The sequence below is a fragment of the Diabrotica virgifera genome, chromosome 2 (genome assembly GCF_917563875.1).
Source record: "Diabrotica virgifera virgifera chromosome 2, PGI_DIABVI_V3a".
Lineage (NCBI taxonomy): Eukaryota > Metazoa > Arthropoda > Insecta > Coleoptera > Chrysomelidae > Diabrotica > Diabrotica virgifera.
The window spans coordinates 222,878,959-222,896,465 of NC_065444.1; the positions used below are offsets into that span (position 1 = coordinate 222,878,959).

The window sequence follows — 17,507 nt, forward strand, 5'->3', positions numbered from 1 at the left end:
AAAACTTTTTTTCTGTTCATTTTACAATAAAATAACATAATAGCGATTTTATAGAGGATTTTGCAACGAACAATTTCCACTATAAAGTTGTTTAATTTTATTTATTTATCTAGGTTTTACAGCGCTCCAAACTTGACCAGATTCTCGATTTCTCATAGGAATACAATAAAAACAAAACCTTGGGCTTACTTTTCTATCCATATATTTATTTATTATGATTTTAACATTCCTATGCTATTATTAAGCTATTTTTGACCCTTTTCCCGGCCACCTATGAGGTAGAGTCTGGAGGCACGGACAATTTCTAGACAAAATATTATTTATTATTATATGTTGAAAAATACCTATCATAGTTATTATTATTTCATTTTTTTCGACGGTCCAGACTGCGAGTCAAGATCTGAATCAGAATCTGAGGTGAATTTTTGTGGTATAATGAGAGTTAGAGTTGGCGTCATTGTCGGTAATTCATCTACCAATTCATTTTCTTCAATAATTAATGTTGATATGTCCACGATTTTGCTGCAACTTTCACCACCACAATAGAGGCACACTGCTGAACATTTGAGCTCTGCTTTTCCGCAACCACATGCACTTCCAGTTTCCATTGCATCTGCTAAAGATGAATTTCATAAGCTTGGGGGTACTGGAGGCTTGGAAGTTTGGATTAGTATCCAAAATTTTCCATGCTTTTTCCAGCCCCAATTTTCTGGATCACATACAGAGTCTGTGGAAACGGGCTGCATCTTGTGTTGGAGGAAGTGAGAAGAGATTAAATGCATTTTTTGTCACTGTTTTAGCGAATCGTTTGTATCTCAGGGTTTCCAGAGAATCGTCTTTATTTCCGCCATATAAAGAGACGAAAAACGTTCGCCGACAACAGTGAGTAAAGATGGCTCGACTTTCCCACTGACAAATAATTTTCCCTGGAGGTTTCTTACAAATAAAATATTCACCACTCATGATACGCTCTTAGAAAAAACACAAAATGCTTATCTAATCACAAAAATATAAATTTTACCCACAAGACTCTCAATAGTATTATCTATAAAACTCAAAATGCTTTTCACAATTTTTAATACGACTGCACGTGGCCAAATAGATAGCACAACTGTAAGAATAAATTAAGTAGAGGAGGACCGACTGCTGTGCCACCTAGGATAAATTATAGTAATAAAAGTAATAGCAGCCAGATATTCAGTCCGGTACGGAAGAAAAATGACATAACTGCAAGTTTTGTCAATTCCTGTTTATTGCGCAATTAACTTCTAAAATACTATGTAAAGATGATACAAAAAGACCGAACTGAAATTAAATGGTTACTATATGGGAATGACCACTGCAAACCAAGTAATTATAATGATCCTAGATCAAGCTTATTAGTTGACACCATGTCTTTGGTTGGTATGGTTCAGTACAACCCAAATGTCAATAAATCAGGTAATACTTTAGATCTTATATTTAACAATAGTTTTTTGATAAAAAATGTATGTTTGTCTACGAATCCACTAGTTCCCGAGGATAAATATCACAATACTTTAGAGTTTGATGTAGATATTCCTTTTAATATTTGCACTAGGGTTTTAAACCAATCTCGAAGAAATTTTAAACTCTCGAATTTTAATGAAATTAACCGTCTTTTATATGCAGTTGTTTGGAAAACTAAATTTAAGTTAAATGATATAAATGAAGCTGTAAATTTGTTTTATAATATTATTGATAAAATCATTGATTTGCATGTACCTACATATCCTAATTACTATAAAAGATACCCTCTTTGGTTCTCTACTTCTACAATAAAAGTTATTAAAGAAAAGCTTAAATTTCATAGTCGATGGAAAAAATACAACAATAATTTAGATTATTTAACCTTCAAAATTTTACGGGGCAGATCTAAATTCTTAATAAATGAAGATTATAAAAAATATTTAACTAACGTTGAAACCAATATTACTGAAAATCCTAAATACTTCTGGCAATTTGTAAAAAATAAGAGAAATTCCAATAGTTTTCCAAACAGTTTGCTTACTGCTCAGGGCTCTACTACTGACGTACAGAAAATTTGTAACGTATTCTCTGATTACTTTGCTTCTGTTTTTGTACCTAGTAATGTTAGCAATTTTGGTAATATTTACACTAACACGCCTTTAAATATCTGTATATATACTATTACTCGCGAAATTATTGAAAATAAACTTGAAAATTTACCTCATAAAGCTGTAAGCAAAAACTGTAAACAATCTCTAACAGAACCTTTATTTCTGTTGTTTAATAAATCACTTAATGCCGGTCAATTTTCTGATAAATGGAAGAATGCTTTTATTATTCCAATTCATAAATCCGGAAATAAAAGCAAAGTTGAAAATTACAGACCTATTTCTAAGTTAAATATTTTTAGTAAGGTACTCGTATTTGAAAGTATAATTTCTGATTTTCTTTATTATGACGTAAAAAACCTACTTAATATTGAACAACATGGCTTTATGAAAAAACGTTCAGTCGATACAAACTTATTCTTATACATTGAATACATACTTCAAAGTCTAAATGAGAGAAAAAGCTTTGATTCAGTTTATACTGATGTCAGTAAAGCTTTCGATAAAATCGATCATTCGATTCTTGTTTTGAAACTATCTGAAATCGGTATACATGGTAATTTATTAAGATGGTTTGACTCATACGTCAGAAATAGATCACAACAAGTAACTTTAGGAGCTTTTAAATCCAATGCTGTGATCACTACGTCAGGAGTGCCTCAGGGGTCCCATTTAGGTCCTTTACTTTTTAATTTATATGTTAATGATATTTCTGCCTGTTTTAAATTTGATAAATTTATTATGTATGCCGACGATTTAAAGATATATCACTGTATTTCATGTCCTAATGATATAATTCAATTACAAGAAGACTTAAACAATTTATTTGATTATTGTGTAAGAAATAACCTGTTTTTAAATGTTTCAAAATGTAATTATATACATTTTTCTCGCAGCAGCCCTGACTTAAACTAATAATAACACATATGAAATTTCTAACTGTGTATTGCATGCAGTAGAAAGCGTTAAGGATCTTAATATACTTTTGGACCGTAAGCTACTCTTTGATCAACATATCTCTAATATTACTAGAAAAGCCAGTAAGCAGTTGGGCTTCATATATAGAACTTGTTTTGAGTTACAAAGCCCTTTTACCATTAGAACGTTATATATAGCATATGTCAATAGTATTTTAATGTTTGGTTTTATTATTTGGAATCCGCGTTATTCGGTATATATCTCTAAAGTAGAATCCATTCAAAATAAGTTTATTTCCTATTGTAAAAGGAAATTTTATCCTGATAGTGATAGACAACGCATTCGCTCTAATTTAAAAATAATTTCTCTTGAGCATAGTAGACAAATTGTGGATGTCTTATTTGTTCACAAGGTCCTAAATAATAATGTAGATTGTATTGACCTTATAAATTTCCTGAAAATTCGTACTCCAAGCCACACTACTAGAAATAATTATACTTTTGTTACGGACCAAGCATGCACAAATTACTTTTTAAATTCACCTGCTCATAGAATGACAAATACTTATAATAAATTGTCTAGCGTTGTGGATATTGATATCTTCTTTCATAAAGCGGATATGATTAAAAAACTACTGAAGAATCACTTTCTTGAAACTTAGTCTTTTGGTGTATTCAGTCTTGTTATCGCTTATTTTCTCATTTTTTTTTCTTCTCTTTTGTTCATACATATTATATCATTTTCTGTATTTATGTTCTTACTTCAATGAATATTTTTACTTTTAGTTTGTAGTTATATATCAGTTTGTAAAATTGTAAATGTATCTGAAATTCTGTAGTGGATACTTTTATGGGTTTGTCCTGTCTGTATCCCAAATAAAATAAAAAAAAACTGTAAAAATGTGCTGAGCCACTATAGGGTAGTTGCATCGTTACTGAAATACGCGCTATGTTAAACCTTGTTTCAGGTGCATAATGACGCAACTGTAGATATGGTTGAAAATGGGGCGATTAAATTAAGATAATGAAATTTGAACCAATATCGATGAAAATTAAAGCCATCTTGTCAAAAAACAAACGCCATACCAATGCTCCTAGACGATTACTCTTCATTTAATCCCTATTTTAAATATTTAAAATCGTTTTTTTTTGCTCTTCTGGAGAATTTTGCATTTTGCGGTTGCGTCATTATTCCTCTGGACCGGCGAATTAGTCCTCAAACAACTTCTTGGGCCTTTTCTATATATGCTTAGGATTCTAAGTTTTATAGTGGGAAGAAAGGTCGAAAATAGATTAATAATAGCATTGGAATGTTAAAATCATAATAAATTGTATGAATAAAAAAATATTATCATAGAAAAGTAAGCCTAACGTTTTGTTTTTATTGTATCCCTATGAGAATTCGAGAATCTGGTCAAGTTTGGAGCGCTGTAAAACCTAGATAAATAAATAGAATTTAACACCTTTATAGTGGAAATTGTTCGCTGAAAATCCCTCTACAAAATTGCTATGATGTTATTCTATTGTAAAATGAACTGAAAAAAAGTTACAAACTCCAAAAGGAAACTTGTTAAAAAATTTTTAGTTATTTTTGTTTATCTTTTTTGTTGGTCACTTGACGATAAAAAGTAATAGAAACAAAATTGTAGAAAATTTAATTTGCTACCTACATTTTATGTTTTATTCGATTTTCCGTAGGGTTGGTAGTTTACGAGATATAGCGCGCAACCCCTTTGCACCCCTTTTCCAAGATGGCGGCCGGGGGACAAAGGTGGTGACCCCAAAAACTTGAACTTAAGCTTCTATTGATCCTCCCTACACATTAAAAAAATAAAATTGACTCCTCTAACAAATGCAAGGTATGGCCTAAAAAATGTAACATTTCAATGGACTATACTTCGATATAAGTTTCGATGTTTGGTAACAGTTTTAGTCCAGAGTAATAAGGATTCTCTCGGGACACTCAAAGATCCAGGTAGCTGACTACTTTTTTAGTTATTCTAGACCTATAGGAAGAAAACCTACCTGTTTCTTGCCTAGAGTTCGCGTCCGTTTTTTAATTATTAACAATTTAGTGCAAGAATCGCGATTTTTTCGATTTTTTGCACTCCATTCAAAAGCTAAATAGTTGACATAAAATTATAATATTCAGTTTTTTGGAATATTGAACAACCTTCAAAATGACGATTTTTGAAAGTTAAAAAGTAATTTGTTGCTACGCAAACTGCAAAATAAGTGAAATTTGTTATTTGTTAATAACTTTTAATAAAACTACCTTAGAACTTTAGTGTTTAACCCAAAGTTGGGTATTGGCGTGCTTAACAAACTTTCAAAATTTGAGACCAATCCATAATCAGTTTAAGAGTTATTCTATTTGTTTATCCCAGAGACCTTTATTTTGCAATACGACAAAAAATAATGAAGATAGGGCAATTCTGAGTATGCCAAATGAAAGTAGAAGAGTGGTAGTATCAAAATATATTAAAAAAGATAAAAAAATAATTAATATAGTCAAAAATCCTAATGTCAAATTTTTGAAATTTTGTAGTTTATAAACATTTAGAATAACTTTAAATGTTGTCCTTAGAAACAATCTTTTTATATATTCGACAAGATAGTATTTTAACACGAATTTTCAAATAAAAAAATTTAGCCTGGGTTTTCTAATATCGTCCCTTAGCTTACAACACCGCTCAATTCGAAAATTAACGGTTTTGACATATACATACCGTTGGATAGGTCTGCTCATTGCGCATCTAACCATTTGTCACATGATTTAGATTTCAGTCAATCAGATGCCGTAATTCAAAAAGTAGTGACACCGCGCAAGTCGTCAACACCTGTATCATGGTCAACACCGCACAAGTCGCTCTGTGATTATTATGTTTGTACGTGAGTTTTACTGCTGAAAAGTCTAGTATCCAAGAAGTTTTTATAGAAGATTAAGAGGTAAGCTGTATAATAAAGTAATGTTTATTCATTTATGCGTATTAATATAAAAAGAAATGATAATAAAATAACTTAAGCGGTGTTTTCTACAAACAATATTTTTAAAGTTATTCTAAATGTTTATAAACTACAAAATATCACAAATTTGGCATTAGGATTTTTAACCATATTAGCATTGTTTAAGAAAGGATAGTTACCCAACCTTTACCAGAGTCTTGTTTGACTTTTAATCTGCCGTCAGGTAGCGGCCTCTAAAATAAATTTCAGAAACTAGTTACAAAAATTTAATTGTATGCAGACTTTTACTGGAGTATAGCCTTCACCTTCCTATACACCTTTCACCTTTCTCTACAAGGATGCCAGATTTTGAAGAAAATATAGGATTTAAAGAAAATCCTGTTTTTTGTTAAATTATCCCCTTGGATTTTCAAAAGAGCTATGACCTTGTAAATATTGTAACACGCAAACTGTGTACTGTTTTGGCATGACTCATAAGTCATAGATAGCTCTTTCAAAATCCGTTACCTTCTATTATTGTAATCGTCTTGTGATAGACAACTTAACTATTTCGAACGAAGGTTTCAAATAATAATAATTGTTTTTTTATAGACTCGTTTAAATGATTTAAATGCTACCTTAGAATTTTCTGTGAAAAATATTTATTTGTTTACCAGATATTATAATCCAGATTTACCAGAAAAATATTTATTTGTTTAAAATAAATAAGCAGATATAGTACGTTCTTTCACGGTTTTTGCTGTAAATTTTAAAGAACCGCTTGGATTGACATGAAATTTGGCATGTGCATAGCTACAATGTTAAAAAAAGTGATATTGTGCCGATGTGTGCTTTTACCCTGGAATGAGTTTCACCCCTTCTCGGGGGTAAAAAATATACGTTCATAGTAAGTCCAGAAATGGACAAACTGACTAATTCTAAGCAGCTTCTGTTCTATAGAGTTTTTTCAAAGCAACTTTTGTTCTATAGAGTACTTTCATTAAGTCAATACTTTTTGAGTTATTTGCGAGTGAATATGTTCATTTTTCAACAAAATAACCACGTTTTTAGACGGTTCTTCGCAAAAAACTCAAAAAGTAAGTACATATTTTAAAGAAAAAAACATTCTTAGCAAAAATATAGCCTGTAAAAATTTTTTAAAAATGTAAATGTAAGCAAATTACGCTCAATATAAAGTTGGTCCTTTTGTTTTGGCAAAAAAAATCGAGAAAATCACCCCCTAATGCAACTTAAATGAAATTAATCGTTACCGCTTCAGTTGCTTTACTTATGTTGTGTTATATGTTCTGTAAGTTTCGTCGATTCAAAGTGCTTATTTTTGAAAAAAAAATTGGTTTTAAAACTTTTAAAATTTTCATTTTGAAAAAAAAAAAATGCTTTTTTTCAAAATAATTTTAAAATTATTCGAAATTCCAAAAATCTCAAACAGTAAAAAAAAGTCGGATTTGCTTTTCTGAATATTTTTTTTTATTTCTGTAAGACAAAAAAATTATTCCTCGACACCTACGGGTATAAGAGGTTTTCGATTAGGTATGATGTATGTATGTAAGACAAAAATTGGTTAAGATATGGCTGTTCAAAATGTGCATACACTCGTGATTAGTGATTCGTTCAAGCCTTTTCAACTACAGCCCTTTCAAAAATAAGGACTTTGAACAAGAAACAAATCATATAAGCAATACACACGAGTAAAGCAACTTGTGAAGTGGTAACGATTAAGTTAATTTTTGAGATGCTATTTCGGGGGTGATTTTTCCGATTGTTTTACAAAAACAAGGGACTAACTTTATTTTGAGCGTAGCTGGTTGACTTTTGATGCTAGAAATTTTTTTATAGAACAAAAATTAAGTTTTTTTAAACAGTTTAAAAAAGTTGTAATGAGTTTTCCCTAAAACGTGCTCTATTTTTTGGTTACTTCACTTTAAAATATTCGAGTAGGAATTTGACGAATATGAACCTATTTTTCATTAGCTATAACACTGCTAATACTAGGTCTAAATACCTAATATGTACACCATTTTTTTTCACTTTTTTACAAGCTACATTTTTGCTTCTTGTGATGCTTTCTCCAGTGGAGGTTAGCGACTACACTGACAAATCTGTCTCTGTCCATTGCGGCTCTAAACAAAGATGTTGAATCAAGGCCGGTCCAGTCTCTGATATTTCTAAGCCATGAAATCTGCTTATCTTTTGATGATACCGAAAAATTTACTTTTCACTCAAGTAATATATGTTTACATAAATGTAGCAATTGTTAGTATAAAGCTCGTTTTCGATGCCCAATCCTCAAATATAAATTGTTCCAAATTATTAAAAAATATATAAATCTCGATAATTTTACAATAAAACTTACTTACTAATAAAACGATAAAATGTACTTACCACTACGGTGCAAACGAAGCAAATGGATTAATAAAAATGCTAAAGTACTGAATGATATAAGGATTGTTAAGGGATACATGGACCTGATTTTCAAAGCAGTCCCTACTAATAATATTACTGTCCATATTAACCTCACTAAGTGTGCCTGAACTTGAAGTCTGATATTTAAAGATAATTTCTGAAAATGTTTACGTTATTAGTTGAAAGTTAGAAATTATTTCTTATATTAATTATTATAATTATTGCGCTAAAATAACATTATAAATCTCCTTTTAAATTAAGATTAAATAATGTTTTTAGTTTGATAAAAAAAGTTTGAAATCACATGCATATCATATTATCATTGGCGTATCCGATGCTGTTGATATCTACGCAATTCTATCTTTGGAATCCTCCAATGCCACTTTAAATAGAAACTCAGAATAAAGATTAAATAGCAGGGGTGACAAAATACATCCTTGTCTAACTCCTCTCCATATTGCTACTTCTGAGGACGTGGAACCTTCGATCTTAACTCTGGCGTTTTGGTTCCAGTACAAGTTTTTAGTAGTTTGATGTCCTTCCCATCTACACCGACTTTTTACAAACGTTTTAATAGTATGTCGCGTCTTAGTGTATCAAATGCTTTTTCGAAGTACACTGCCGAGCAAAAAAATCGGGTCACTCGATGAATTATACACGTTTGATGTCTCGAGTCTCCTAAACCTGTTTGATTTGACTGATTTTTTTAGTATGTTATAGCCTTATTATTTAAGAATATCAATGTAATAATATTGTTGCTAGACAGGTAAATGTCATTTTATACCGGGTGTAACAATCATACTGTGTTTTTTCCTTAAAGTTCGGAACACTCTGTGGAATATTATAGCATAGATAAAATACTGAAATTAAAACTCAATTGTAGCCTTAGGCTTTCTTAACATTTTCTTTTTTGCTTCATTTGCTTATGTTGGATAATAAAAAAGTTGAGTACTTTAACAACTAGCCATGTTCTTCATCAATACAGGGTGTTTCTAAATAAGTGCGACAAAGTTTAAGGGGTAATTCTGCATGAAAAAATAATGACCGTTTGCTTTGTAAACATATGTCCGCAAATGCTTCGTTTCCGAGATACGAGATATTGAATTTTTTCTTACAAACTGACGATTTATTTGTTGCTCTAAAACCGACTGAGATATGGAAATGAAATTTGGTAGGTTTTAAGAGGTAGTTATTGCGCATTTTTATAAACACGGATAAGCATAAGCATTTTTATAAGCATACGGGTATAAACATTTTAGATAAATCCCGAATATAATTTTTCAGTATATTTGGATTAAAAGCTCAAATAAGTCTGCTAAAAAATTATTACACTTTTATAAAAAAGAACTTTTTATAATAAAACGTTATCATTATTTATAGGACCCAATATAAAATTATAAACTATTTTGTTGTTTCAATTTCTGTCATAAAAGAATTTTGTAATCGACTTAAACTCATACAAATCAAAGAAAATGTTTAACAGACAACTTTAAGGGAAATATTGGAAATTATTTATTCATCAAAATATATTTCATAAAATTTTATGTCTGTTGCCTACTTGGTTTTCAAATTTAATTTGGAATCCATATCCACTACGAGGTGATGTATGGCATTTTGAGTAAGCAAACAAGCAATTTGATTCAACCCAGTCTGTTGTAGCGGTTACGCTATTAACTAAATAAATCCCATTAAAAATACCCCTCTAGAAAATCCTTGGGAGACGCCCGCGTCGATCTTACAACGACCTTTTGCTGCACAGGCGCGCCATGAGGAACAAAATCGATTTTGTCGATCTGTCTGACTACTCAGTTGGTCACACTCGATTGATTGTAGCAGACGCCGATATTGAGATGAGTTCTCATTGTTAAGTGGCGGATTTGGAAAAGAAAAATATGGGATGGGAATAAAACAAAGATATTTAAAAGGAAATCAATACATCAGCCAATACCATTGTAAACAAATAAATCAAACAGTCGATATATCTTGGGACTTTTCCACATAGGAGAATAATACTGCCGGCGTACTGCTATTTTTCCAGTAAGTAATATATTGATATTTGTATCATTTCTTCATCACAAAATCCAATGCATCATGGTAGTTAGGTATTTCGTTAGATTAATAATTTACCACATAAGTTCCCATATAATTCATATTATAATAATGATATTCATTTTAATTGTGAGGAACAGTCCAGTCAAGGCCATAGTTTTTTTTATTGTCAAATTTAAATTCCAATTTATTTCATGTGCTATCATTAGGCTTTTTCCTCTAGTTTTTTTTTGAGGTAATATTATAAAAAAGTTTTAAGGAATATCAAACAGTCTTCTGTCATGCGCATGTCCCTCCCATGTCTGATTTGAAGTAGTTTCAGAAACTTGGACATGACATGTATACCTAACCTGAGTTTTTTTTGTTTTGGGTCCAGTTCAGTGAACTGCTGTACTGGTACACAGATTCTAATAAATAATGTAATTAAGTTTGATACAATTTCTTTTAGATTCCGTCACTTAGCCACTTGGTCATTTAGTCACGTAACGTAACTTTACGTCATACTGAGAAATCTAAATATGTACCAGTTAGATTGCTAGCCACTCTGTGATGGTTTATCCCTAGAGTGGGCTGTTTTTTGTTGGATAATACACCATACCTGATTTTACTACAACCAGCATCTTATCGTAGCGTATTATGGACTTGCAACCCTACTTTTAACCGGCTGTTGTGTAAAAGCTAAGTTTATTTACTTTTTCATTATTTAATTTTGGGTATATATATTTGCTACAGTGTAAACTTTTCGTATGCATACGATCAGTAAAATTTAATAGGGAATCGGGTTGTTAAAATTTCGTCGAGGTTTTTAAATAGGGAATATGTCTGGTAGGTTTGTTTGTTTAACTAGGATATAAAGAGTCACTGACCAACTCATATAATTATTAGTATTTTTGCTAGATGAGATGCTTAATTTTTTGGTAACCGTAGCGTTCTTGTGTATCTCACTCTAGTCGAGTTCAATTTAGGGAATATTACTAACTTTTAGTTGTAAGGACTTTGTGCTATTCTAACGGACTTTGTTTTTGAATTTTATTATTAATACCTCTGATTAGCGCAGTGTGTAGTTGAGCATTTGCCTGGTAGCGGCTTTTTGGTCCTGTTCGACCTTTATACCACCCACTACCACTGTTATTGTGTTTCTAGAGTTATATGTAAATTGTCAACATATATAATATAGTTATTGTTAATATATTTGTTATTAGAAAGGTAGATGTTTTATTTCAGTCTGTATCACCAGTATATAATATAGCAAGACAAGGTTAGTATTTAATATTTTGTATTTCAGGTGATTGTATCCAATCCTTTGTCCTTTATTTCCTGTCATTCGTTATTTCAAAAAATCTCGAACTTTTCCAACTTCTTGGTTCCGAGGGCCGAGCTGTTCGTTCGAGTTGGTGCCCTTTTTCTTCCTCTTTCCTTGTTGTACCTCCGTATCATTTATATCTAGCATTCTTATCTACTTTCCTTCCATGTTTGTATTGACGAGTCTCTTTTCCTTCCGTATTACTGTCATTTCATTATCCCATCTATCATTTTATATCTCTAAAGCCAATATTCAGTGTATTGAAGCTAGGCCAAATACTCACTTGAGATTTGATGTCTCTCTCCCTTTTGATTTTTCCTTCTGAGCTAAGCCACTCTTCATTTTTGTCTTAAATCTCTTCTCTCCTATTTTTCCCATATTTCGTCAGTTCTTTTTCTTTAAAAATCTCTATACCCAGAGTATAGAGGTTTCACTGTGAGAATTGTTCACTCCTAAAAATGACGTACGGGTGCAACAATTCATTGGAGCGAGGTGTATTAATTCGTATCATACAGGAATCACTCCACCACGCTCCAATGCTCCAGACCAAAAGCTGCGCGTTTTAATGGCGCGCGCACATTTAATGACGAAACACTAATACTCTGGGCTAATTAGCAAAATTCATGGAAAAGTTATTTACCAGCAATTTTATTGCTGGAATCGAATTATAAGATCCTATATATTAATAATATAGGTATGCAAAGTCCGCAGATAGTGTGCTACTTTTTTTATAAACAAAATGGCGCCGACAAATCGTATTTTTTTTCAATTATTGCTCTATAACTCCGAAGATTTTAACTTTACAACAAAAACACTCAAATAAAAATTGACCGCAATTAAATTCTGCATAGTGATATGTTTTTCACGATTTGATTTTCACGAAAATTTTCCTCGGAAAATGCGGGTTTTCCTAACAAAAACTATAATTTTCAAATAAAGTTTTAGGTAAGTAATTATTAATCAATAATTAAATAACTTAGTGACATCAAAGATTTCTTGGTATAGATTGTAATTCCAGAAGCCGGTGAAAATTAAACGAATATTTTAGCAACAATTCAATTGTTAATTAACAATTTACGATCGCAATAATAACCAAAATAATCATGATACATTGATCAAACTTATAAAGATTATAAAGACGAGATGCTTGTTCAATATTTTATCGACAAAATATAAATTTTTCTTTTTTTTGCATAATCTTTAAAATTTGAAAAAAAATAGTTATAATACGTTGGTCTAATTAGTAAAGCACAAAGAAAGGTTATTTACCAGCAATTTTATTGCTTTAATCGAATTATAAGATCCTATATATTATTAATATAGGTATGCAAAGTCCACAGATAGTGTGCTACTTTTTTTTTATAAACAAAATGGCGCCGACAAATCGTATTTTTTTCAATTATTGCTCTATAACTCCGAAGATTTTAACTTTACACCAAAAATACTCAAATAAAAATTCACCCCAATTTAATTCTACATAGAGGCATGTTTTTCCCGATTTGCTCCGACGAAAATATTCCTCGGAAAATGTGGATTTTCCCAACAAAATCTCAAATTTTCAAATAAATTTTTTGGGCCAGTAAATATTTATCAATAATTATATAGCTTAGTGAAATAAAAGCTTTCTTGGTATAGATTATAAATTCAGAAGCCGGTTAAAATGAAACGAATATTTTAGCAACAATTCAATTGTTAATTAACAATTTACAGTCGCAATAACAACCAAAATAATCATGAGACATTGATCAAACTTAGAAAGATTATAAAGGTGTGATGCCTATTTAATATTTTGTCGACAAAATATAAATTTTTCATTTTTTTGCATAATCTTTAAATGTTTAAAAAAAATTGTTATAAACAAATTAACATTTCTTAGAAATTGTTTATTATATTCTAATTTTAAAAAATACTTAAAATGCGTATTTCATAGGTCTTGAAAATGAATGCTTTAAAAAAAATTTCCAACCATTTGCAAAAAAGTTAGGAAACAGCAAAATAAATATACGATATCTCCATTGTTTATAATTTGTTTTAATTGTTTCAAAGCTTAAAAGTGAGTCTATGGTACAATCTATTTACTCACAAAGAATGTCAAAAATTAGTGCAATGGTTATATTTTAATCAAAGATTAAAAATACTTTTTTTTGTAATTTTTAGCGCGAAAGTAGGCTTGATACAGAGCCGGAGATAAAATGTTCACTCGAAGCGACTGACACGCTTAAACTCGCGTGAGTTGTGTATGTGGGCGGGTAGCTACGGTACTGTATTATTCTACTTTCGCGCGTGTAAATTACAAAAAAATATATTTATAATCTTTAATTAAAATATAACCATTAAGCTGATAATCGATATTGTTTTATAAATAATTAGCTTGTACTTTAAACTCACTTCTACGCGTTGAAAGAATTAAAAAATATATTAACACCGTAGTAATCGTATGTTTACTTTGCTGTTTCATAACTTTTTTGCAAATGGTTGCAAAAAAGTTTTAAAGCATTTATTTTCGAGATATTTGAAATGCGCATTTTAGCTATTTTTTAAAATTATAATATAATAAAAACTTTCTGAGAAACGTTAATTTGTTTATAACTATTATTTTTTAAATTTAAAGATTATGCAAAAAAATAAAAAATTTATATTTTGTCGACAAAATGTTAAATATGCATCTCATCTTTATAAGATTTCAAAGTTTGATCAGTGTATCATAATTATTTTGGTTATTATTGCGACCGTAAATTATTAATTAACAATTGAATTGTTGCTAAAATATTCGTTTAATTTTCACCAGCTTCTGGAACTATAATCTAAACCAAGAAGGCTTTTAAATCACCAAATTATTTAATTATTGGTAAATAATTACTTATCTAAAACTTTATTTGAAAATTAAAGATTTTGTTGGGAAAACCCGCATTTTCCGAGGAAAATTTTCGTCGGAGCAGATCGGGAAAAACACGTCTCTATGCAGAATTTAATCACGGTGAATTTTTATTTGAGTGTTTTTGTTGTAAAGTTAAAATCTTCGGAGTTCTAGAGCAATACTTGAAAAAAACACGATTTTCGGGCGCCATTTTGTTTATAAAAAAAGTAGCACACTATCTGAGGACTTTGCATACCTATATTATTAATATATAGGATCTTATAATTCGATTCCAGCAATAAAATTGCTGGTAAATAACTTTTCCCAAAAATAGCCTATTCTCCGATAATCAGCCCAGACTATAAATCAACTTAAAAAATATGTGATAGATATACATAAACGGGCATTTGGATTAACCAAGGATCAGTTTAGAAAAATTGCTTTCGACTTTGCTGTTCATTGTGGTGTTGCTGATAGATTTAACAATATGAAGAAAATGGTTGGTAAAGACTTTGCACAATTCTTTATGAAGAAATTTAATCTATCACTCCGTAAACCAGAAGCAACTTCCGCTGCTAGATTAATGGCTTTTAATAAAGTTAATGTGGAAACTTTCTTTAAGATATATAAATAACTCCATCAAAAATATTCATATTTAGAAAGGAATTTAAAAAACAAAAGAAAATTGAAAAATAAAATAGAAGCAAAGACTTTCAGCAAAAAATTATTAAATTCACTCTGAATAAAGGCAAAGTAAAAACGACTAAGAGAAAAATAAAATTTGACGAATCTTCTAACTTGTCAGTAGATATGGAATACGCTGAACGATTCAAAAGAAGAAAGAGATTGCATAATGTGCAATGAAAGAGGAAAAGATGAGCTACAGTATTGCTGCAGCAGGTGTAGGGAATGGGATCACGCTGAATGCACTTGGTGTTTGTAAAAATGTAGGACCTTATACAAGTGTTGAATTATTTGCAGAATAAATGCATTTTACTTTAATTTGTTTATTTTTTACATAAAAAACATGTCAAACTATATTAGGTGTCTATGTTACGAAAGAATTTTGTAATCGATTTTAAACTCATATAAATCAAAAAAAATATTTAAAATGGCAAAAAATTAATGAAACATGTTTCGAAAGAATAATTAACTTATATTAAATAAAATATGAAGTTTTAGAATATTAACTTTTAATTAAAATGGGATCTAAATGTCATTGCAGTAGTCATATTTTTAAAATATTTTAAAATTAAAAAAAAACTCGATATACTCATATAATAGCAGTTAAATATTGCACTGTTAACTAGTTCTGAGCTATTCTAAAAAATTTCAAGTGCCTAGGTAGTCTAGAAGTATGTTTAAAATGGATTACAAAATTTGCCGGACATAGTGGCAAAGAACAGGCCAAATATATAAAAACGGTTTAACTAACACTTACCTCATGATTTACAAATGATAGAATGTGGCCAGTAATAGCAATCGTTGGAACGGCAAAGAGACCTATGATTAAGACTGGAGTACCGTACCAACTCATTGAGTAATTCACACAGTCTAATAAAAACGTTAATAGAGCTACAAACAAAAACGATAAAATCCATCCTCCAATAATGCTACCTACTACGATAGCTAAATATTTAATTGATCTGAAAATACCTACAAAAAAGGGGTGATATTTAGTTATACAGTGAGGACATTTGAGTTGGAATAAATTTATTTTCTCAAGAATGGGCGACTCTGGAGATAAATTCCGAAACAGGTCAATTTTTATTTTTAAATTATAATTTTTTAGCATATTATATATCATACTAGTGACGTCATTCATCTGGGCGTAGCTCATTCGAAAGGTTATTCAATTCTCTATTCACTAATATAAACATTAAAATAATTTATACAGGGTGCTCAAAAAAAAGTTTTTTTTTTTAAATAAATTAATTGAGGCAAAAAGAAGAATGTATGTAATTTATTTAATGCAAAATACATTTTACTGCTGTCAGAAAACAGAAAAAAATGTTAATTTGAAAAATAAACATTAATTTTCGCTTAAATTAAATGTTCAAACTGTTAAGAGGCAGGTGGGTGGCAGCTTTAATATTGGATCTAAGCGAAAAACAACATTTATTTATCAAATAAACATTTTTTCTGATTTCGGACAACAGTAAAATGTATTTCGAATTAGATAAATTATATACATTCTTCTTTTTGTCTCAATTAATTCCATTCAAATTTTTTTTGGACAGCCTGTATAAATAATTATGTTAATGTTTTTACACTCACCGGCACAAAATTACGCCACCCAAAATTTTTGATTAAGTTTGACAATTTATAACTTTATTATTTGTGCTCCGATTTTTAAGATTCTTGCACCAGTTTGTAGATACATGTATTGTTATAGTTTGGTATTATTACGGTAACAAAAAAAAATTTGCTTGCATGGCATTATACGGGCGTGAATGGAAGCGTTGTATTTTCTCCTAACTTTAAAAAATTCTGTGGAAAAATGGAATAGCTGATTTTGTTTCATAGTCCTGTCATATTATCCCAGAGGCATCACTAAAATTTTGTTCTTTGAATTATCCGAATATCTCTTTTCTTGTAAGAGCTGTACCTTTTTTGTAAATGAAAACACTGATAAAACGACATCAATATATGTACCTACAAACTGATGCAAGAATCTTGAAAATCGGAGTACAAATAATAAATTTATAGATCCGACCTGTTTCGGGATTTATCTCCAGAGTTGCCCATTCTCGAGAAAATGAATTTATTCCAACTCAAACGTCATCACTGTATGTATATGGTATTTCAATAAAAAATTAATTGCAGTTGGGCTAATAAAATTGATATTAATAAAAAGGACACCCCAGATTAAACGAAAATACGCACACTTTCCGATAAGACGTAATTTCGATTTC

At 30.2% G+C, this 17,507-nt stretch overlaps 1 protein-coding gene across 2 annotated transcripts in view; it reads right to left on the minus strand.

Moving 5' to 3' along the window:
• The window catches only part of LOC126880409 (endoplasmic reticulum metallopeptidase 1-like), a 100,533-nt gene that overhangs the window by 24,085 nt on the left and 58,941 nt on the right, over positions 1-17,507 (minus strand). For both annotated transcript variants that reach the window (XM_050644251.1, XM_050644252.1), the window contains 2 exons: positions 16,034-16,248; positions 8,363-8,540 (listed from right to left, as the gene is read on the minus strand). In XM_050644251.1, the coding sequence (XP_050500208.1) occupies positions 8,363-8,540; positions 16,034-16,248 (393 nt within the window). The remainder of the gene's footprint in view (positions 1-8,362; positions 8,541-16,033; positions 16,249-17,507) is intronic.